Source organism: Pyrus communis, chromosome 11 (genome assembly GCF_963583255.1).
Source record: "Pyrus communis chromosome 11, drPyrComm1.1, whole genome shotgun sequence".
In the NCBI taxonomy this organism is placed as follows: domain Eukaryota; kingdom Viridiplantae; phylum Streptophyta; class Magnoliopsida; order Rosales; family Rosaceae; genus Pyrus; species Pyrus communis.
Window position 1 is genome coordinate 15,961,744 of NC_084813.1, and position 22,286 is coordinate 15,984,029.

At 36.3% G+C, this 22,286-nt stretch overlaps 1 protein-coding gene across 1 annotated transcript; it reads right to left on the minus strand.

The window, feature by feature from the left end:
• Positions 1-11,161: 11,161 nt before the first annotated feature.
• LOC137707911 (nuclear pore complex protein NUP107-like) lies at positions 11,162-22,007 on the minus strand. Its single transcript, XM_068446853.1, has 24 exons — positions 21,779-22,007; positions 21,033-21,376; positions 20,755-20,824; positions 20,548-20,664; positions 19,709-19,739; positions 19,428-19,553; positions 19,047-19,205; positions 18,092-18,184; positions 17,843-18,010; positions 17,535-17,633; positions 16,995-17,230; positions 16,815-16,872; positions 15,834-15,922; positions 15,242-15,373; positions 14,820-14,942; positions 14,492-14,590; positions 14,204-14,392; positions 13,660-13,834; positions 13,350-13,506; positions 12,940-13,142; positions 12,558-12,699; positions 12,075-12,235; positions 11,846-11,962; positions 11,162-11,537 (listed from the first exon to the last, which is right to left on the minus strand). Exons 1-24 carry the CDS (start codon positions 21,856-21,858, stop codon positions 11,469-11,471), a joined length of 3,237 nt encoding a protein of 1,078 aa, XP_068302954.1. The 5' UTR covers positions 21,859-22,007; the 3' UTR covers positions 11,162-11,468.
• Positions 22,008-22,286: the final 279 nt, after the last annotated feature.

Genomic DNA, 22,286 nt, shown 5'->3' on the forward strand with positions numbered 1-22,286 from the left:
CATCTCATTCTTATATTTCAGTTTCTGGTGATATTCATAAGTATCTGTGTTCTAGTTGTGCTATGGGCAAATGTTCGAAATTGCCATTTTCTGTAGCTTCTTGTTCTACAATTAAGCTATTAGAGCTTCTACATACAGATATACGGGACCTTCACCAACTGTTTCTATACAAGGTTTCAAATATTATATCATCTTTGTTGATGATTTTACCAAGTATTGTTGGTTCTTTCCACTTAAATACAAATCTGAGGCTTTCTCTACTTTCATTCACTTCAAAGTCTATGGTTGAGAACCTATTGTGCACTAAGATTGTTACATTAAGATCTGCTTCTAGTGGAGAGTTCATTAGCACTCAATTTTCCACATTTTTAAGGGATCATGGCACTATTCATCAACTCAATTGCCCTCATACTCCAAAGCAAAACGGGTGTGCTAAAAGAAAGCACACACACTTGGTTGAAACTGCGAGAACTTTACTTGCAGCTTCCAAGGTTCCATATGAGTTTTGGGTTAATGCTTTTGCCACATCCTTATATCTTATCAACATGCTTCCTACTGCAACCAAATGCTCTCCTTGGGAATCTATTTTTCACAAGACTCCATATTACAACTATCTCAGGGTCTTTGGTTGCAAGTGTTTTCCATGGCTCAAGCCGTATACAAACTCCAAGCTTGATCCCAAGTGTCAACCATGTGTTTTTGATGCGGGATTTATACGCACACAAATTAAACCCTCTTTTCGTCAAATTGTAGTATATGTATAAGTAGGGATCGTTCTGAACCGGGGATTAGGAGGGATTGTTAATCACTTGGATTTGACTCAAAAACGTAAAATAACAATATGAAACACTATACTAGACTCAAATATTGCAAAACTAAACTTTAAAACACTAAAACAAACCAAAAGACTCAAACAGTACCCAAAGCACTCGAAACTGCCTTAAAAACACTTTATGGGCAGTTTTGAGCACCTTGAGTACTTTGGACGAATTTGGGAAACAAAATGAATCAAAACACTTATAAGCACAAACTAAATGTATTTCTAACTAATCTAACACTTTAAAATAAATGGGGGATTGGTTTTGGATGAATTTGAAAACAAAACAAATTGTAAAACGAAGAATGATGAAAAACTAGTTAGAGGGTTCCTTATCCACACATGAACATAAGCATATAATTTGACTCCCAGTTATGACTTCAACAAACGATGAATGACAATGCTCCAAGTTAATTAGGTCCGCTTAAACTAACTTTCAGATTTCCCTAGATTCATTGGATTGAATGGAATACGCATTACAACCAAATTATTCCTAATCAAAGTCCCTAACCATGGAATACGCATGATAGAGACATTCAACAAGGATCATTAAGTTCAATGGAAATCATAAACATCGACTAGGCATTCATAACTATGGAATACGCATGTTAATCCAGCCTAGGGTTTACTAAACACAATCGTGACTAGCGATTTTTACTACTCATGAATATAAGTTCATAACGATTAGGTGAAATTCCCTTATATCCTACCATCAAGTTTAGGCATGCAAATTAAGTGTCAACCCTCAACCCACATAAATAAACAAGTTCTTAATCAAAACAGAAAAGTAAACCACATCTAAAGTTCATGAATTCATAATTGGAGTAAATCAAATCATAACCAACATATGTAAATGGCTTCAAATTCGCCTCTAACTAAAAAGAAATTAGTTCCACATGTTTAATATAATTGAACAACAAGTTAAATTAAACATGAAAACATAAACAAGTTAATAAACTAGACAGAATGTAAATATGAAATTGAAATAGAATGAATGGAATTGAAATGAATGAATGCTAGCTAAGGGGTTCATCTTCACATATGTTACACTTGCATAATAAAATGATTTCCAATTGCATTTCAATAAACCATGAAACTCAACACCCCGGGTTAATTAGGTCCGCTTAAATTAACCGTCAAGTTCTCCTTAAGTTAATGAATTGGATGGGTTAGCGCAACGCAATCCACAACATTCTCCAAAAGTCTTTTACGTGAACAGCACAATAAAGATACAATCAAAGATCATTAAGCATCATGAAAATTATAAGTATTGACGAGGCATTCGTTACTATGGAATACGCATGAAACTTATGCCAAGAATTCGTTTAACGCGATTGTTTATAAGCAACCTCCACTACTTGTGAATATAAGTTCATAACGATTAGGTGAAACTCACTTATATTCTAGCGTCATATTCATGCATGAAAATTAAGCGCGCATTCTCAATAAACATACATAAATAAGTTATCAATCAAACGGTTAAACAAATTGAATCCACAACTTATGAAACGCAATTAGAAGTAATCAAATCAAAATGCAAGCATAAACATATATTTGAATCACCCCCTAGCTAAAGGGGAGTTTAGTTCCTCATACGTACAAAACAAAGAGAATCAAAGAAACACCTAAACATTCCAACAACTCAAACTTGAATTGTATGAACGTTTAGGCCCTCTTCTTTTCCATTCCTCATTCGTACAAAACAAAGAGTATTGAAATTAAACATTGAAATCAAAGAAACACCTAAACATTCCAACAACTCAAACTTGAATTGTATGAACGTTTAGGCACTCTTCTCTTCCTCTTCGTTATGGCACAAGGTCTAAGGATAGTTTGATGGTGTGAATGGTTTGGGGAGTGGTGAAAATGGAAGGATGGTGTTTGGATTGTAAGGGAGAGCACAGCACAAGGAAGTTTGATGGTCTACATTCTGAAATGGAAGTGTTTATGAGAATGAATGCAATGGATGCTTATTTATAGGTGAAATGGGGGGAACATGACAGCTAGGTTATGATGATGAATGCATGTGCAAAGTTGGTTGAATGATTATGAGTGCATGTGGCTGAAATAGCATGTGGAATGGCTGGAAATGCAAGGAGAATGCATGTGCACGGTTTTGGGAGAGAATGGGAGTGCATGTGGCTGAAATGTTGGAGGAACAAGTGCATGTGGCTGCATTGTGGTGCAATGATGGTGTTTGTGTGAATGATGGCAGATTGTGTGGATGAATGATTATGGTCTTGTAAGGGTGGAAATGCATGTGGAGTGCATGGTTGTGTTGGTTGAATTAAAGAATGGGAATGCAATCTGAAATACATGTGAATTAAAACTAGAGTGATGATGATGAATGCATGTGCAAAGGAAGTGGATTTTCTGCAAATGCAAGGTGAATGTGCATGGCTGAAAATGCATGTGAAAGCATGTGAATTAAATGGATGTGGGTGGAAATGTGGCTGCAATGATGAAGTGAATGCATGTGGAATGGGATGGGAATGCAAAAAAGGGGGAGCTGGAAATGCATGTGTGATGCACGGCTTTTGGGTAGATTGGGTGTTGTTTATGAATGTGTTTGCATGTGGATTAGAGGGGGAAGGCATGTGCAATGAGTGGTGTTGTTGGTGTGTGAAAGTGGCTGAAAATGAATGTGTATGAAATGAATTAAAGGGTGCATGTGTTGATGATTTGTGGTGCAATGATGAATTAAAGGAATGCATGTGCAATAACAGCTAGGTTAAATTAATTAAAGGGACATGTGGGTTGGAAATGCATGTGAATGCATGTGTTGATGAATGGGATTGTGGAGATGCACGGCACATGTGTAGGAATGATTATGGATGCATGTGTTGAATGATTTCTTGGTGAGGGATGTGGAGTGGCTGGAATGATGAAAGAATAAAGGGTGCATGTGGGTTAATTAATTAAGTGTATGATATGATAAGTGAATGATATGATAAGTGGTGAATGATATGTGGTGAATGATAAGTGGTGAATGATATGTGGTGAATGATAAGTGATAAGTGATATGTGGTGATAAGTAATGATATGTGGGAGTGTGGCTGAAATGAAGGAGTGGAATGTTGGAATGTTATGCACGGCTAAGGATAAAGGAAAGGTTTAAATGTCCTAAAACTAAAGGGAACAAGGTTCCAACACTTTGGTCTTCAATTTCGTCCAACACTTTGGCTCCAAGCATAAGCTATCCATCCTTAGCCCAAAAGTGCTCCAAAAGTCTCCAAAATGCATCTTTTTGCTCCTTTAGCCCTTTGGACCTACAAACACACGAAAATAGCTTAAAGTACTAAAATAACTAAAGAACCATAACGTAAATGCACGAGAACAAGCCATTTAAGTCGCATGAATATGCTCCTATCAGTTTTTCTGGGATACAGCTTACAACACAAAGGTTACAAGTATATGTCCCTTGTAACTAGGAAAGTCTACATTTCCAAGCATGTGCTTTTTTATGAAACTCAGTTTCCCTTTCATTATACTGTTACTTCTCCAGTTCTGCACCAGTCCTCTAGTTCCAATTTTAATCTTATTCCTACATCATTAACCTTCCCTGCACCACCATCCCTCTCAACCACTTCTTTATCTACATCACATATCTCTCATCCTCCCACAACTTCACCTATATCTTCACCACATCCAATTCCTTCCTCCTTTAACAGTCAACAGACCCAATTGCCAATCAACACTCACCTTATGCAAACCAGGTCTAAATCTGGCATTGTCAAACCTAAAGCTCTTGATGCCACCAAACATCTTATTCCTTCTCACCTTGCTCCAGACTATATCCCAACCACCTACCTTCAAGCTTCTAAACACCTTCACTGAAGACCAGCAATGCAGGAAGAATTCAATGCATTACTTAGCACTGATACCTGGTTACTTGTTCCACTACATTCCTCTCAAAATTTGGTGGGATGTAAATGGGTTTTTCGGATCAAGAGAAAACCAGATGGCACAATCGACAAGTTTAAAGCCCAGCTTGTTGCCAAAGGGTTTCACCAGCAACAAGGTTTAGACTACACTGAGACATTTAGTCCAGTAGCTAAACCAGTTACCATTAGATTACTTTTTACATTAGCTGATCACTTCAACTAGTTTCTCAATCAATTGGATGTGAGCAATGCTTTTCTGCATGGAACATTATCTGAATCTGTCTTTATGGTTCAACCTCTAAGATTTGAAGATTCAACCAAGCCTAACTATGTTTGATAGCTGTATAATTCTCTATATGGACTCAAACAAGGCCCTAGGGCTTGGTATGAAAAACTTCACACTGCTCTCTTTTCTATGGGATTCACTGGTTCACAAAATGACCATTCACTATTTGTCAAATGTCCAAATCTTAGTGTATGTTGATGATATACTAGTCATATGTCCAAATCCTTAAGTTTGCAAAGATACTATTTCTCAACTCAGTAACTTCTTTTCTATCAAAGACTCAGGACCTCTTCACTATTTTCTTGGCATTGAAGTCAAAAAGTCAACATCAGGGTTCTTTATATCTCAAACCAAGTACATTCTTAATTTGCTTGAGAAATCAAATATGCTTGGTGCAAAACCATGTGCCACTCCTTTTAGCACTTCTTCATTGGATCATCAGTCTTCACGATTATCAAATCCATCAAAGTATAGATCATTGGTTGGAGGATTACAATACCTCACTTGGTCCAGGCCTAATGATAGAAGCATATTTATGCGACTTAGTTTGCTTGTTTTCGTACATTTATGTTATTAATTCTTAGTTATTTTAGTTCTTTAAGCTTCTTTTGTGTGTTTTCAGGTTCATAAGACGTAGTTGGCGAAAAGATGCATTTTGGAGCCTTTTGGAGCACTTTTGGGCACAAATTGGATAGCTTATGCTTGGAGCAAAAGGAATGGACGAACTTGAAGAGTTGATGTCGCAAGGATTCCTACTACAACAAGGATTCCTACTACGACGAGGATTCCAATTACGAGAAGGTTTCCAAATTGAAGGAGGTTTCCCACTCACATGAGGATTCCTATTTGGACGAGGATTCCTAATCACACAAGGATTCCTACTTGAAGTAGGAAAGTTAAGCCAAAGTTTCCTATTTTGGTTGACCTTTCCTAAATCAAGAACGCTCTAAGTTTTGGCAACTAAGATAGCTCCCGAGCACCCTTGGACAACAAACAAAGGTTCTTTGCAACTTTCCCTTCCTTGCCGTGCAAGGAAGGTTGTTTCCCTTTCTTTGTGTAAACTTCCCTATTTTCCATATGTGTTAGGACCTTTCCCTTATTCTAATACCTCTTGCTTTGTGTCTTACCTTTCCCTAAACTATGTGCCGCACCCTTCCCTTGTGTTTCCTGATTTCAATTTCCTATTTCCTAGTTTAATTCACTTTCCTAGTTCTAAAACTTTCCCTAAAGTCCTAATTTCTGATTTCTTGCAAGGAATGGATTTTTCCTTCCTTCTTTTGCACCAATTTCGTACCTTACCTTAAATTCCCTTTCCTTGCTGTGCAAGAGGTTTAATTTCTGATTCCTTGCAAGGCAAGGACATTCCTTACTTGTTTTAAATTTGTGCATTCCCCTTTTCTGATTTTTTTGGACTTTATTCACTTACCTTTTATATTTAGACTAGGAAATCTGAATCATAACTCAATTAGGTATGTTATTAACTTCCCAAAACACTTATAATCAGCCCTTGGCCGAACCCTAGAGGGGATCCACCACCAAAACTCGTCCATTCACTCCCACACACATCCATCCATCCCAAAACACCATTCTGCAACCCAGAAACATAACCAGCCATTCCACCTTCTTCCACCATCATTGTCGAGTCCTCCACCACCTTCCAACCATCAAACACTCATCCATACTCAACCTACATCCCTTGTCGTGCCTCTAAACACCCCAAAATCCATTCTATCATCAAAACAACCCAGAAACCATCATCACCCAATCTGCCGCAAGCAAGGGAAAGGAGACAGATTCACTCAATTGTTTGGCTCTTCATTCTGAGTTGTTGAACAATTTTAGGTGTATTATATCTTATATTTCAATGTCTAATTCATGTAATCTTTGTTTTGGTTTAAGTATGATTGGCTAAATTCGTTTTGGCTAAGGGTGTATTCGAAACCATGATTATATATGTGAAATAAGTTGATTACTTCCAGTTATCATTGCATAAGTCGTGAATACAATTTGCTTAACCGTCTGATTTAGAACTTATTCTTGTATGTTGATTGAGAGTGCACGCTTAATTTGCATGCTTGAATCTGGTGCTAAGGTATAAGTTTGTTTCACCTAATTGTTATGAATTTATATTCGCAAGTAGTGAAGGTCGCTAGTCACGATCGTGTTAAATAGATTCCTGGCAGGAGTATCATGCTTTTCATAGTTACAAATGCCTTGTCGATGCTTATGATTTCCAAAGAATGTAATGATTCTAACTTGTGTCTTTATCATGCTGTTCATATAGAGAACTTGTTAGGAATAATTTGGTTGCGATGCATATTCATCCAATTCAATGATTCTAGGGAAATCTGAAGGTTAATTTAAGCGGACCTAATTAACTTGGAGTGTCGAGGTTCATAACTTATTGAATTGATAACTGGAAATTGACTTACGTTGCATATATATCATGTGTGGAGAAGAACCCCTTAGCTATTCCATCATCCATTGGTTCATCACAAATTGTCTTACAATCTGTTTTTCTTTACAATCTGTCCGTTAAATTTAATTTCGTCCAAACACAATCCCCCCCATATTTTGTTAAGTCTTAGTCATTATAATCTGTCTTATTTTGTGTTTTTAAGTATTTTGAGTCACAAGCACTTTCAAATTCGTCCAAATCAAGTTTTAGTTTTTGTTTGAGTCAATTTGATTGTTTTAGGCAGTTTTGAGTGTTTCAAATCTGTTTTGAGTCATAGTAGTCTAGTTAGAGTCTTTAAGTTTAGTTTTTGTGTTTTTAAGTCAATTTATATTAGATTAGCACCCCTGGTTAATCCCCGGTTAGAACGATCCCTACTTACATCATTACTACAATTGTCACAAATAGGGTTTAATTTGTGTGTCACATTCGTAACGCATCACCTGACCCTTCATTTGCAATCAATCCAGTATGTCAGTTTATGCATCAACCAAAGGAATCTCATCTTCAAGCTGTTAAAAGGATTTTGAGATACCTTAAAGGAACTCTGGATCTTGGTCTCTGGTTTCCTAAACATTCAAATTCCCTCAGTATTAATGCCTTTTCAAATGCTAATTGGGCAGGTTGTCATATAGATAAACCATCAACTAGTGGATTTTGCATATTTTTGGGTAACTCTCTTATTAGTTGGAGTGCTAAGAAGCAACCAACAGTGGTCAGATCTTCTACTGAAGCTCAATACAGGTCCTTGGCAAACACTGCAACTGAAATTACATGGATTTGCAAATTATTGGTTGATGTTGGTTTACAACTGCCCTATCTTCCCATGCTTTGGTGTGACAACATCTCAGCTATTTCATTAGCTAAGAATCCCATTTTTCATGCAAGAACAAAGCAAGTCGAGATAGACTATCACTACACTCGGGAAAAAGTCTTGTCCAAAGCCATTTTAGTTCATTTTATCTGCACTCAAGACCAGATTGCTGACATTTGCACCAAGTCTCTTTCTAAGGCTAGATTTCAACTACTTAGGGACAAACTTTCCCTTCAAGTCCCTCAGTTTTGTTTGAGGGGGGATATTAAGGGTAGCATTGTAAATCCTAATTAACATTTTCTGTTTGTTTTCCTAGCTGTAATTAGTTAGATGAGTTGTCATTTACTCAAAGGATATTCTCTTGTATGTGTGTATATATATATATATATATATATATCAGAATCACAATGTAATCTTATTCATTAAGAAATACATAAAGATATTTTCTCTTTCATATGCAACGTAGAAAGCCCATTCAATTCAACAAACAACTTAAACGCTCTACGTGAAAACCCTCATTCTACACGAAATCCTTCTTACACTACTGAGACAAACACTAACTATCCTAACCCTGAACACCATTACTTTTGGTTGTTTGGTTACCTATCTAAGACTCGACGGGCGAAGAATTTCTCATTCTTTCGCCTAAAGAGGTCATCTCATTAACTTCTGGGTGAAGTGAAGTGTTATTAAGTTACTCATATTTAGCACAGTGAAAGCCAAGCCAGTTATTGAATTTCACAGTGATCTAGTAAACTTGTTTTCAAGTTCTAGAACCTAAGGTCAAGTTGTATTCCTTCCTCGACTGTAATCGCCAGGTGCATAAGTCAGCAGCTTGCTAGGTGATAAATTAGCAACTCATTTGTCACCACCACCATACTTTTTCCACATTCAAAAGAAGGACGTAGTACCAGTTTGGCATAGCTGGAGAAAAAAAAGCAACAAAAAAAAAAAAACAGCTATGAAAAATGGTTGAGGTGTAAATGTGTTTTTAAATGTAAAAATAAATGTTTCTTTTCAAACTTCCAGCCAAAATAAGCTGAAAAATAGAAGCAGCATTTGCTGCTTCTCAAAACCTGCTTTTTTTTCAAAGTAGGTGGATGAATAGTAAAGTTTAATGAAACTTTCTTAGACCCAATTATACCCTCTACGTTTCTCCTTCTTGTTTCCCTCGTCGAATCAGATTGTTTGAGATGATGAGGTCCCTCAGCGAGTCAAGTTCGGCTTTGACGAGGAATTCAAGGCCGTCGGCGATTCTGTTATTGGGGAGGATGATCTTCTGGAGATTTCGCCTTTACGGGAACTGTTCCAAGGATGAAATGCTTGCAATCCAGAGGTGCTAAAGGTTTTGGAACTTTTCCAGAAGGCTCGATGAGGTTGGCGACATGGGTGAGAATCTGCTTCAAGTACACTGAGTCCGATACAGGTGTCTTTCAAGTTCTCGTCGTTCTTCGGCTTTAGATCCCGGTAGTAGGCGCCGCGACTGTGGTAAAAATCGATGGCGGAGATTGCTGGAAATAGACTCTGGCGAAGTCTTCTGTGCGGCTGGGTTAGGTTGGAATTTTGGGGTTGCCAGTGGTGCAGAAGAATCGGGAGATGTAGAAGAATCAGAAGATAAATGAGGGAGATGGAAGATAAAATTATAAATTAAAGATAAACAAGGGAGATCGAAGCTAAAATTATAAATAAAAAAATAAAATAAAGATAAATGATGAAGATTGAAGATGAAATTATAAATAATAAATAAAACAAATTATTATATCACATTTAACATTGTACCTTTTTAGTCATTTTCATAGTCATAACAGTTTTACATAAAAGTTTACCAAACACTTGAACATTGTTTTTTTGGCAAAAGTACTTTTACAATAAAAGTTTACCAAACACTCAACTGTTTTATTTTACAACTGATTATTTTTAGGGCATAAAGTAGGTTTTTTCAAAAAGCACAGTAATACCAAATTAGCCTGTAGTTAGTTCATAATTACTCAGCCTTGCACGCCACATAGACATTGTATTTTTAGGGTCAACATAAACTTTAGGGAATGTCAAACACTGATTTAAACAAAATATAAGAATTTTTTTGATATTAGATTAAGTTTTCATATCTTTATGTCATTTTTTCAATATTTCCACGAAAACATCGACCATATTGAAGAAACTTCAAACACCGGTGGGAAGTGGTGGTAGTACTGTCTATTTTGTGTTGTTTGCATTTTGGATTAAGCAAAACATTGCCGTTAGAGTGACGTTTTTATCTCATGCTAATTGATAACTCCTCAACCTTGAGTCTTTTTTCCTTAACCAAAAAAATATTTATTTAATAAAAACAGTTTCCACTTTATTATTATTTTAACACAGTCATCACTTTTTTCCGACCCGCGAGAAATAATTTCTACAGTATTTTATTTCTTTTGCGCGCCACTAATTATTTCTATCTTCGAATACCCATTTAATTTTTTCAATTTAATGTCAAAATCTAAAGGTTTTAGTCATATTGTTGTTGAAAGTGACTCGAAGCTGGTGATTGAGTCTATTCATAGCTCTTATAACCCCTAGAGGCTAAAGTCCATACTGGAGGATGTTTGTTGGCTTGTTGGGAATTTTGAAAACATCTGTTGGAGACATGTTTTCTAGCAGATGCTATAACTAGTGTTAGTTATTAATATTATGTTGATGATTTTTATGTTTGGGATAGAGCTTTACCCTTGGCCGCTCGTTAGGCTTCTCTCTTTGATTGTACTGAAACGAGTTGTCGGCTTTTCTCTTTAATGAATTTCTTTTTTATCAAAAAATAAAAAATAAATAAAAATATGTGAAAATCACTTATGGAGAGACGGTCGTCTGCATGCTCATAGTTTGACATCCGCTAGCATGTACAACAATTTCGAAAAACTAAGAACAGTAGCAATAATAATATGTTTAGAAAAAATAAAATATAAAAAACAACCATCTTTCTCGACAAAAATAAATTAATATAACATCGATATTCCTTAATCATTGAACCACCTACAAAGAGAAGTCTTACAAAAACCTATACAAACAATAAAATCTTCACAGCGGAGTAAATGCATTCAAAAAAATTGCGGACGGCACCGCTGTCGTTGGATAGCGATTCGGAATACCTCCGACCGTAAAACTACGAAGCATACCATTTTACAACCCTATCAGCCTTGCAGTAAGCACCTAGAGACCTTTTCTTGACCAACAAGTCAAGAAGAAAGCTCCTCTTCAAGCTCCATTTGGTTTATGGAGTATTCCCTCTCAAACAACAAAAACTCCTGCAGATGAGACGGCAGTTCAATAAAGTCGGGTCATGTTAATCAACGGATGCAAAAAGAGAAAGTAAAAGAGGGAGCTCCACAGCAGTTTCCGAAGTGAAGGCAATGGTACGGGCAGTTGAAATTTTGATGGCAAGGGTTTTAATTTACAATACAAAAGTGCCCCTAAAAGGAGGAATAGCCATTTTCATCTGATTGTCAAAAAGTGGGAGACTGCTCGTAGATAAAGGGTCAATATGCTTAAAGCCTCGAGTTATAAATTTTCTACCCGCCAGTGGTGAATAAATGAGAAGTATCTATTAGCTTACTTGCAATTGTTGGTGACTAAACAAATGAAGGACCCCAGCTTCGGAGCTAGCAACTAATTCAATCAACTGATCATGGCTTTCAGGTGGAACACCCAACTCTATAAGCGAAAGAGAGACCTGCGTATTGTGACATACATTACACCATTAAAAGGTGTGCACGGTTCTTGTTACTCTATGTAATCATTCATAGATAAATTTCTAGTAGAAGGCTACGTGGGAAGAAGTTTACCTGCATGCATCGAAGAATGACTTCTGGAATACAGCACCTACGACAAAGGCCCCGCACAATGTACGTTGCTGGGCTCTCTAGGGAACCTTCTTTGCTCGAATACCAAGCATCTATTCGGGAAATCTCGATGGTAACTCCAGCTTGAAAACGAAGCAACTCACCTGCAACGAAAATTAATCAGTTTAATCACCTTTTCTCCTACTATTTCTTTCATTCAGCATTCGAAGAGTACATTTCATTCAATTTTGATTCTATAGCAGCGCGACCACACTTTGATCAGTTTCTGAAGATTATGGTAGGTTGAACATAGAGAGCTGCCGAATAATCCATTTATTACCCTTTGCTTTTTCCAATATAAAATTCATCTCACATCAAGCAAAGCTGAAAAGCCCGAGCCCTAAAAGTTTACTTGAAGATCAAAGAAAACCAGAGAGGGCATCAAGCAAAGCACAATAGAACTGCAGTATCAATAATATTACTTACCTTTGAAACCAGCAGCCATAACAGTACCAAGAAGACCCCCATCAGTGTGTCCCCGAAGCCCAAGACCATCACCTGCCACTGCCAAGCAGCGAAGCACAACCTCTACACAGTAATTGTCCTTTGAGGATATGGTGACATTTATCTGCGGAGGAACAAAAAGATTCCTGTTAGTGAGCAGAAGAAAAGTGAAGAAAGAAACAGAAAGGTTAATGCATAAAAGATTAGGTAGGTAAAGGGACAATATTCTGGACAGTGTCAGCCTCTTATTGTTCTCACCAATGAGAACCCACACCAAGAGAAACTTAGATTTTAAGTTTGGAGAATCTATCAATACACATTTATTTTATCCTTTCTTCCTATCAGCTTCCACAAACAAACATACCATTAGTTGCCTATGCAACACATCTTCCTCGCTCACTGAAGAGTACAGAGCACTCATCAATGTAGTGCACACGGTTGCATCTGGAGGCAGACATTCACCAGATGGCAAGCAAAGCATTGCGGTGGCGTGCAATTCAAGAAATATAGGTTCCCCAGATTCGTACAAATGATCTTGAGCTGAAGCTAACCAAGGATTTTCAGTTCCTACAATACAAGGACAACTTATTTATATGCCAAGCAACTAAAATTAAATCTGAAAAAGGTGAAAATTAGAAAGAAAAAAAAGGGACACATAATGGATCTAAACTCATTGTCCTCAGGAATATCTTTGTTGTTTGAAAAAATACAAGCCAAACAAAGATATCTTTCTAAGCTTGTTTTCACATTTAATAAGAGAAATAATCAGCTTACTCAGTAACAATGACAGAGATGAATTCAGAGTCTCATTGGCTGCTGAAACGGCCCTTTGTTTTTCCTCCATTGAGAGTTCAAGAGGAGAAACCTCTGCATTCTCTAATTCAATTTTGAGCCAGCTGCGATATTTTGCATCACAAGAATAATACTCACTCTGTTCAAAATAAATAACAAATTATTATATACATATATAAATGAAATAAAATTTCACAAGGATTTGATAACATACTAAATTACTAGTAAGTTGACAAGGTTAGAGAGAGATAAATTGAGAGCAAAGAGGGGGGGACATAAAAACAAAGCATACCCAATCGTGGAACTCTTTGAGGTTCTGAGACACGTTGTAATTCTCCAAGGTATTAGAAGATTCTGAAAGTTGCTTTAAAGGTTCAGCAAGGAAACTAAGTAATGTGTGAGCACCAATGGGCATTGCAGGAACTCTCCACATTGAAATCAGGGCAAACTCCCGGAACAATATGTTGCTAAAGGGAGAAAATAAGAGGTTAAAATTGACGAATTGAAGGACCGAAACCAAATAGAGCAGGCAAGGAAGATGCAATGAGAATGCATCAACAACAAATACCACCTAAAGAATCTCATGGAGCTACTATAACAATTAGAGTAAACAATTCTCACCAAGACGAGAACTACAACCTTAAGATATAAATTACCTTTTTTTCTCTAACAAGAAAGTATACATCATCTTAACACATCACAAAAAGAAAAGAACTGAACTATTCTTTCATGCTGTTTAATCATTTTTGTTTGATTTCCGAATTATATACTGACCAGAAACCAGCTTGATGTTCCAGAAACCTTTATGGAGCTATATAACATGGTACAACCATTACCTGTGTATCAAAGCTCGTAGAAGAAGTTTTGTACTGACATCCTCAACATTAGTAATGGTTGAGGGGGGTGTAAAGCATAGCCACTGGACAACCATAGCTTTCGGAAGGCTCTGCAGCCGGTGCTGCTCTGCAACATCTGATAACTTATCATACTTGCCAACTTTCATTTCCCGAGATCTTGACAGAACCCTGTTTAAACAGTTTGTTAGAAGTAGAATAACATATAGAACGATCAAATTGCTTTCTTCCTATCCCAAAAGTAAAGTAGGATAAAGAAACAAGAAATACCTCTCAACAATTTCTTCAAAACTTCCTTTTGAGTTGTCCATGGGAGAAAATTGTAAATACCCCATAGCAGAAAGGAAGATCTTATATTTGACATGCACACTGTTTAGAGACAACATATAAATATAAATAATATATACTGGGTAATAAATAAAGCTGCATGTCTCCTCCATCTCCATCCAAGAAAAAAAAAATTATACAACCTGCATAGAATACCCTGCAATTTTTTGATATCCTGCTAACATAAATTACGATACGTTTTCAAATTTGAATACCCTACATATATTTTGTTAAAAACAGTAACAGGAGAACATTGTACAGAAACATTAACCTGCTGTTTAGCCTCAGTTCCATCATGTGCACAAAGAGGTCAATGCAACGGTGGCGTGCAAGTTGAGAAGCATATATACCCACCAACTCCTCGTGTTGCTTGGAAAACAGAAACATGGCATACCTAGAATTAGATTCACCAACCATTAAAGAACAATAAACCAATTAGCCGCATCCACCCAAATACATACAGATGTATATATATACACACATAATCCTCTTCTAATAGAATAGAAATCTCCGTGACACAAAATTCAAGCCGTCTCCAAAGACATGAGAAACACCCTTTTATCCACACTGGGTTCATTCAAGGGGTCCAACTTTGTCTCATATTGTTACCCCAAGTTCTCATTTTTGTTATTCAACAATAGTTCATACCGTATCACATAACAATTGCTCTAGACATGATATGAAGCTACTCACATGTGTACAATGAGATCACCAACATTCATAATCTTCTCTCTCAAAGTATCCTGATTTTCATCATCAAGTAAATATCTAAGCACAAGCACTAGATGAGCACCAAATCGAATCATCTGAGGATCTCCATGGGGCCTAATCAAGAAAAAAACGACGTCCATTAGTCATTAAACCAATCCTAAAACATTAGACAACTACTTAATTTGTTTGTTTCAGCGGAACATGGAAGACTGCAATAAATTTGTTTACAAAAAATATCGAAACTGATTTTACAAAAATATCTTGAAACCGAGGTATTCATGTACGAAAGTAATCACCAAACAAAGTAACATGGAGAATCATTATATAGTGATCATCCATTCAAGAACTTGCACATTGCATTGAACTGATACATTTTTCAGCCATCCCAATCACTGAGACTTTCCAGGGGGCAGAACATAAACTGTACACTGGTTTGTGTGAGTTTGGTATTTGGTCACACAAAATTATCAAATGCTGAAAGGCCCAGGAACAAAGAATTCATTGGTCCTATGAAACATAGTCATCTCTAACACATGAGGTCAGAGAACTGAGGTGCATGCAACTCCAACATTACCTGAAGAAACTCTGATCATCTTCTGAAGGGGCTATCCATGACCATATAAGGTCCAGCAATTGTGAGATATCTCCTAACATTAGTTTCATCTGTCAACCAATTTGTTGTTATAAGTGCAGAAAAAGAGAAAAGAAATGAAAAGCAGGCCCCCAAGTATGGTATACAAGGAGTGAGGACTTATATATAGAGAGATTATATTCACACCCAAATTACTTCCCCGACACCCTTTTAATTTTTTAATATTTTTCTATCAAGTGCTAGTGGTGTGTAGAATATCAAAAAAATATAAAACAAATAAAAGGGTGTGGTGGAAGTAATTTGGGGTGTGTGAATATTATCTCTCTATATATAAAAGGAATAGTACACACATACTTATAGAAAAGTGATAAATAGACAGTAGGTGCATATATAAATATACAATTCATACACCTTGCAATTCTTTTGTCAAGAAAAAGAAACACGCACGTGATTCAAGCAAAAACATTTACACAATCTCATAGAAATTTGTTTTGGAAGAAATCAAATTTCTTTGAGCAAAGGTTTTCCACCCAAAGAATTTTTTTCAAAACTCTTCATAAAATTCTCTGATGTTTTAGGAAAAAAAAATTATGAATATCTTCTTATTATATTTTGTCAAGGGTTCAACCTCACACAAGTGTTTGAGAGCTACATTTTGATCAAGGCTTTTAACCTAGCACAAATGTTTGAGAAACTATTTTCTATAACATTTTTTTTTACTGTGTTTGTCTGTTTGGTTGATATTAGGGGGATTCTTCTTTTTTTTTTTTTTTTTTTTTGGTTAATAAAAATTATTAAATACATCTCTATCAAAAAGGAAATGCATGTCCTAAAGAAATTTCCACAGGAGAAGAAATTCTCATTGAATCAAACAATAGAAAATAATTTCCAATCCATGAAGCTAAACGGTGGAACTATTTTCCATAGAAACAGAGAGAATCAACTAATTGTTTTTGAAGATACCTCAATTTGACGTTGCTGCTCCTTGCATCCTCGAGTAACACTTTCATGAACTAATTCCCTAATTCAAACAAATAGAAATTTTCATCTCAAAGAAACTACTCTTTCATTAACATTAAGCAATACTGCAGAAAATAACAGCTCAAAATCAGAATGAAAAATGCATATGCATTGTGTATATACCCTGATTGAAGTTTCTGGAGTAGATCTGAAAGTTGTCGTGGTTGTTGGTTCAAAACTTGGAGCGGCCAAATTCCTGGTCCATTTGAAGGCTGAACAGCTCCGTCAATATGTCCAGGACTTCCATCAATTGCATCTCCAATGCTTTTAAATTGATCCATTCTTCCTGGTTCCAAATGAGCCAATTCCAAATCCACCTGAACATCTAACCATGATTTTGCCATAGCCCAGCATGCTGACTGCAAATATTTTGGTTAGATTTAAGAAATATGAAAAACTAATGGTGTTGTTATAAGGGAATGGAAAAAAAATATAATGCTATCAAGAATCTCCAAGGACAACAATCCAACACGTGTAAACTAGTTTTAGAGTGCAGCAAGAATAGCAACATTCGCACTATGCAAAAGTGGCACTTTAATTTTTTGATATAAGTTACTTAACAATTAAAAAATCACAAAATATGAATCATTAAAAAGTAGATGTAATTAAAAAAAAATTTTGAGGATTCTTATAATTTTAATTTTTGGGCAAGGGGACAAACACCTCCCAGTCAGTGCAGATTGGAAGCAAGCGCCTTAAATTACTACATTGTGCTGCATACACTGCTGCTTCATATTTCCCAGCATCTTGCTCAGCTATTTTCTTCAAAATAAATAGAAAGGAAATTTAGCATGTTAAAATACTTCAGGGGGGAAGAAAGGAATAAAAAGCAACAGATAACTCTATAACATTAGGAACAATGAGAAAACCAGGGAGCAAAACAGAAAATATTTATATAATTAAGTACTAACAATGTATGAAATCCATACAAAAGGACAGAATTTTATGTTCCTAAATCCTTTCAACCCTACCTCTGATGCACAATATGATGCCCATTTCCACAGATGCCATTGGTGGCCAATGCCACTTTCTAACTCAATGGCTTGCAAAGTTCTCTTCTTTCCATTTTTCACCACGGCTTCAACTGACGGAAACTCATTAATTCCTCCAAATACACACAAAGTTGCAGCTCTCCATGGCTACCGAAATGTTAGCAGGTGTCAAGAGAGCAACAAACATAAAATAAAGTATTATCTCATATTTTTCACAACTTCACTAACCTGTCCCACAGACCGGCAAAGGTGACATGCCTCTTCCCGTCTTCCAGCTCTTAAAAGAGTCCAGACATCTTCCAACAGAGATTCATCTTGTTTCTGCAGGCGTATAACTGTTAAATTTTATCTGATAGAAACATACATGCACGATAACATAGAAGTTACATATGGCAGATATTCTGAACCTACAAAAATTAAAAGGAATTAATATGCCTCAAACCCCAATAGGTAACATACTTTGACATTAAAAAGAAATTACAAGTTGATAACTTAAGTTAAAAGTAGATTTATGCATCCCTGGCCAAAAAGAAGGGGTGAGGGGTTGGAGCAAGGATTTGAGTTGATTGCTTCTGACTTAACAAAACCTGGCCCCTCCAAAACAAATATAATGTAGAGCTTAAACACTACATTGTAAAGAACAATCCGTGTTGTCTTGCAGCACAAACACACATGTACTATATCAGTTACAACTCCATAGGATTTAAAGTACTTTCAATAATTTTAAAGCAATTTCCAGACAATATACAAAGGGTTCATAATGTTATAAAGACTATCATCTTTCCACACGACAGCTTATATCTTGATATTCTTTGTTCTTCTTAGAATAAAATACATAATGCCAGTAACTTTTTACATACAACTTGATATATATTCCATTACGTACTATAGTGTCTTCCTTAAAGGCTCGACCAAATGTAAGCTTTGTGCCAAAATATCATGACAGTGAAGTCCACTAGGGGCATTAATCCACTAGTAACTTAAGGAGAGCAAGGCCCGCGGGTACAGTCATAGAAAAATTCCTCTAGACAACCTAGTTAATTTGAAATTCAATTTTATAACAGATAATTAATTTGAAATGTGTAAATTTTATATGCAAATAAAAGAGCATGGACATCTGAAGCACTACAATGGCACTTCAAAATCTAAGAAAACTTAAAATTTGTAAGAGAACAAAAAATACTTTGTCATCAGGTAGTAGTTGAGCATGTTCACGTGTTGGAGCATCAAAATCCAGGTGATGAACGGTATTTGTACTGGAGGCTCCCTTCTTAAGATAGCATTGAGTATGATACCAAATTCCAGAGCTTGGGAGACAGGCACTGACATGAGACCCCCGCACCTGCAAGTATTAAATTTTCCAACTTCAAAATTTCCTGGTACACAAAAGTCTACAATAAGCAGTGAAAGCTCACTGTCTTTTATTGAGTAAAGAGGCCAATACGTGCCATGGTGTGATACGACAACAAAAATTGCATAAGAACAGATTGGTATATTAACCAGAGAATAATGATTTTGCACAATTAAACATGTTCTGGGGAAAACTATAGCTTTAAGTGGTAACCTTTCTTTCCAAGTCAAGTGCTTTGGAGGCTAAGCCTTCTAGCCATTGAACAATGCGTAGACATAATTGTGCCGTATGGTCCTCTACGACAAATTGGCAAGCCTCCAAATGTGATGTTGAGGGCAACTGGCATGAGTCAATATATTTAAATGAGTTTTTTTTTTTTGGTTTTTTGGCTAACCTCCCTGTACTTCTTAATATATTAAATTTCTACTAAAAATAAATAAATAAATTCACATGTTTTTCCAATCAAACAACTAATGACAAGGAAAATGCATTACCAAGATGAACTCTTTAGGGATCTCTTCAGTCCCTGCAAGAAGAAGAATAACTGTCACACTAAACTCAGAGCTAATAAGTGTAAGACTAGCAACCAAAAAAAAATATTATTAACCTAAAGGGAACAAAAGACATTAATTTTTTTTTCCACCAACCACAAAATAGACACAACTCAGGGTATATAGCTGAATAAACCTATAAAATACACATTAATTAACTCAGTTTTGACTACAAACAGTTTATTCCTAGAAAATGCTGATCTTTTAAAATAGATTAGCATTAGAACAAGCAACGATCAAATAATTTTTTTTGTTGGATTGCCTGCAATTTCAGATTATTAGAACAAATGTAACATAAAGAATGGTAAGTTGGTACAGAAAGAAGTTTTATCTTTAACGCAGATGACTTTTCACATTTACAGACCTGTGTTGATATTTCCATTCATATGCTGAATCTATACAGCATAAAAAAACAACATGATTGGAAGGGGCGGACCAGGGCTGGGTTAGGCTTGGCATGGGCCTATGGGCCAAGATTTTGAAAATTAAAAACTTTGTGCTAGCAAGCTCACCCATCATGGCAAAAACTTGCCAACCCACGCCAACAGCTCCATAGACAGAAGTCAGTCAGAAACTCACATATTCTAGATGAAATGTAAATATCAGTCCGTTCCCATGAAAATTTTGGATTCCATGCACATTTATTTATCGAAGTTAAATGGATGACCACATCCATATTGCCAATTACACCACGTGCATTTGTGTGAAGTGTAAATATGCATCTGTACATGTGTGAAGGAAATCAGCTATAGCATAAAACTTCAGAGGTTAGAGATAGATTTCCTTTCCCATAAAGGCACCACAAAAGGGACCAAGAAGCAGCCTCATCAAGCAGGAGTTGAGCCTTCTGCCTCATCAACTTGTCCTCTACAACACGATGCCTTATATTGGAACCATACCTGTAGAAGAACCCGATAAGCATTTGTGTGTATAGCAATACTAACAGCTTCTATGCCAGTTTAAAAAGTATTTTCAATACCAGAACATACCTAATCGACTCTGAAACATTTCGGCAGGATTCTTCAAATCTTAATATCAAGTCAGGAAAAGGCAACAACCCTGCAAGCCACCAAAAAGATAAACAGGTTAGTCAATTAGAAGCGACGTCAAACTGCTCATCAGGAAAGGTTGATATAATTTATAAAACTGAGAAGAAGCTTGAGACCAGAAGCACTATCAAAAGGAAATGTTGAAGATGGATATAAATATAACTAACAGAAATCTAAATTTTGAGTACTATATTAATAGGTATGTCTAGCTCAAGCACCTTGAAGAGCAGAATCAAGTAGAGATGCAAATAGGCTAAAGGTTGGATCTCCATCATCAGCCAGTGAATCCTCCTCATTCTTCAAAACTTTGATTGAATGGTGGACTGACCCAGCACCATCATCCATACCTGTGCCATCAATGGGCGACCTCCTTCTTAAGAAAGAAGTTCTTTCCACATGATTAGCATCAATGCCTTCAACCTCTTGTTTAATATTTTCAAGAAGAAGTGCAGCATTGGTCGGGCTATGTAAATTCTGCCCGTCGTATAGTAGCCTAGATTCACTGTATTTAGAAGCTGAATTATCTTGGTGGGGCGACATGCTTGAAGTCAAGTGCCTTTTCCTGGCATTACATTAAACCAATAAGTAAAAACCACAATATGCATACCAATGACACTTCTAAAAACATCCAGAAAGGTTCACTTCAAACATACGAAAAGTAAAACCAATCGGAACAATACCCGGAAATTCAAAGGGCTCTCTAAGGGGACTATTTTTACCATAGATGAGAAGTGGCATTACATGTTCCAAAATTTGAAAATTAATTCTAAGCCTTCACACTCTGAAATCAAAACCCTAATCCTTGAACCGATATTTACCAATCAAAAGTAGCTTAATTTCCATTAAATAACACAATAGGACTACAAATTCGATTTTTGTAATCAAGCTTCATCCCAGAAAACCCCAAATAAACCAAAAAAAAAAATACAGTAATTTCAGATAACTGAGAAATTTAGATCCGAACCCGTATCGACGAAACTTCTCTCTGATTGTGAGGTCCTCGGGGTCGAAGAAGCTTGGAGAAGCGTCCATTTCTACGTCCATCAGCACCAAAACCACGTCGCCTTCAAAACTCTAGGGTTTGCAGTGGCTTCTGGCTGACCGACGCTTAAACCCTAGAAGCTCTCAGAGCGCGGGAATCAGAAGGAGGGTGAGGGTTTAACTTCAGTTGAAACCCTTTCTGCTTCAGACAGAGAGAGCGACTCTGGTTTGGTAATGCTGTGTTTTGAAAAAAAACTGCTGCTGTGACGTGAAATAAAGCAACAGAGTGTTTGGTAAACTTTTTTGTAAAAATGCTTTTGAAATAAATAAAAAACAGTATTATAGTGTTTGGTAAACTTTTATATAAAACCAATGTGAAAAAAAATCGATTTTTCTAAGCTGGGTTTTGCAGCTTCTTGTTTTTGGCTTTTTTCATCCAAAATTGTAAAAAAAGGCTGAAGCTTAATGTTTACCAAACACAAAAACAGCTC

Excerpts from the sequence above, each read along its gene's own strand:
- LOC137707911 (XM_068446853.1), bottom strand. The coding sequence starts at position 21,858 with ATGGACGTAGAAATGGACGCTTCTCCAAGCTTCTTCGACCCCGAGGAC. Across the intron at positions 14,393-14,491 it reads TTTGAAGAAATTGTTGAGAG|GGTTCTGTCAAGATCTCGGG; the intron begins GTATTTCTTGTT and ends CTGTTTAAACAG. Across the intron at positions 13,835-14,203 it reads CTACGAGCTTTGATACACAG|CAACATATTGTTCCGGGAGT; the intron begins GTAATGGTTGTA and ends TTCTCCCTTTAG.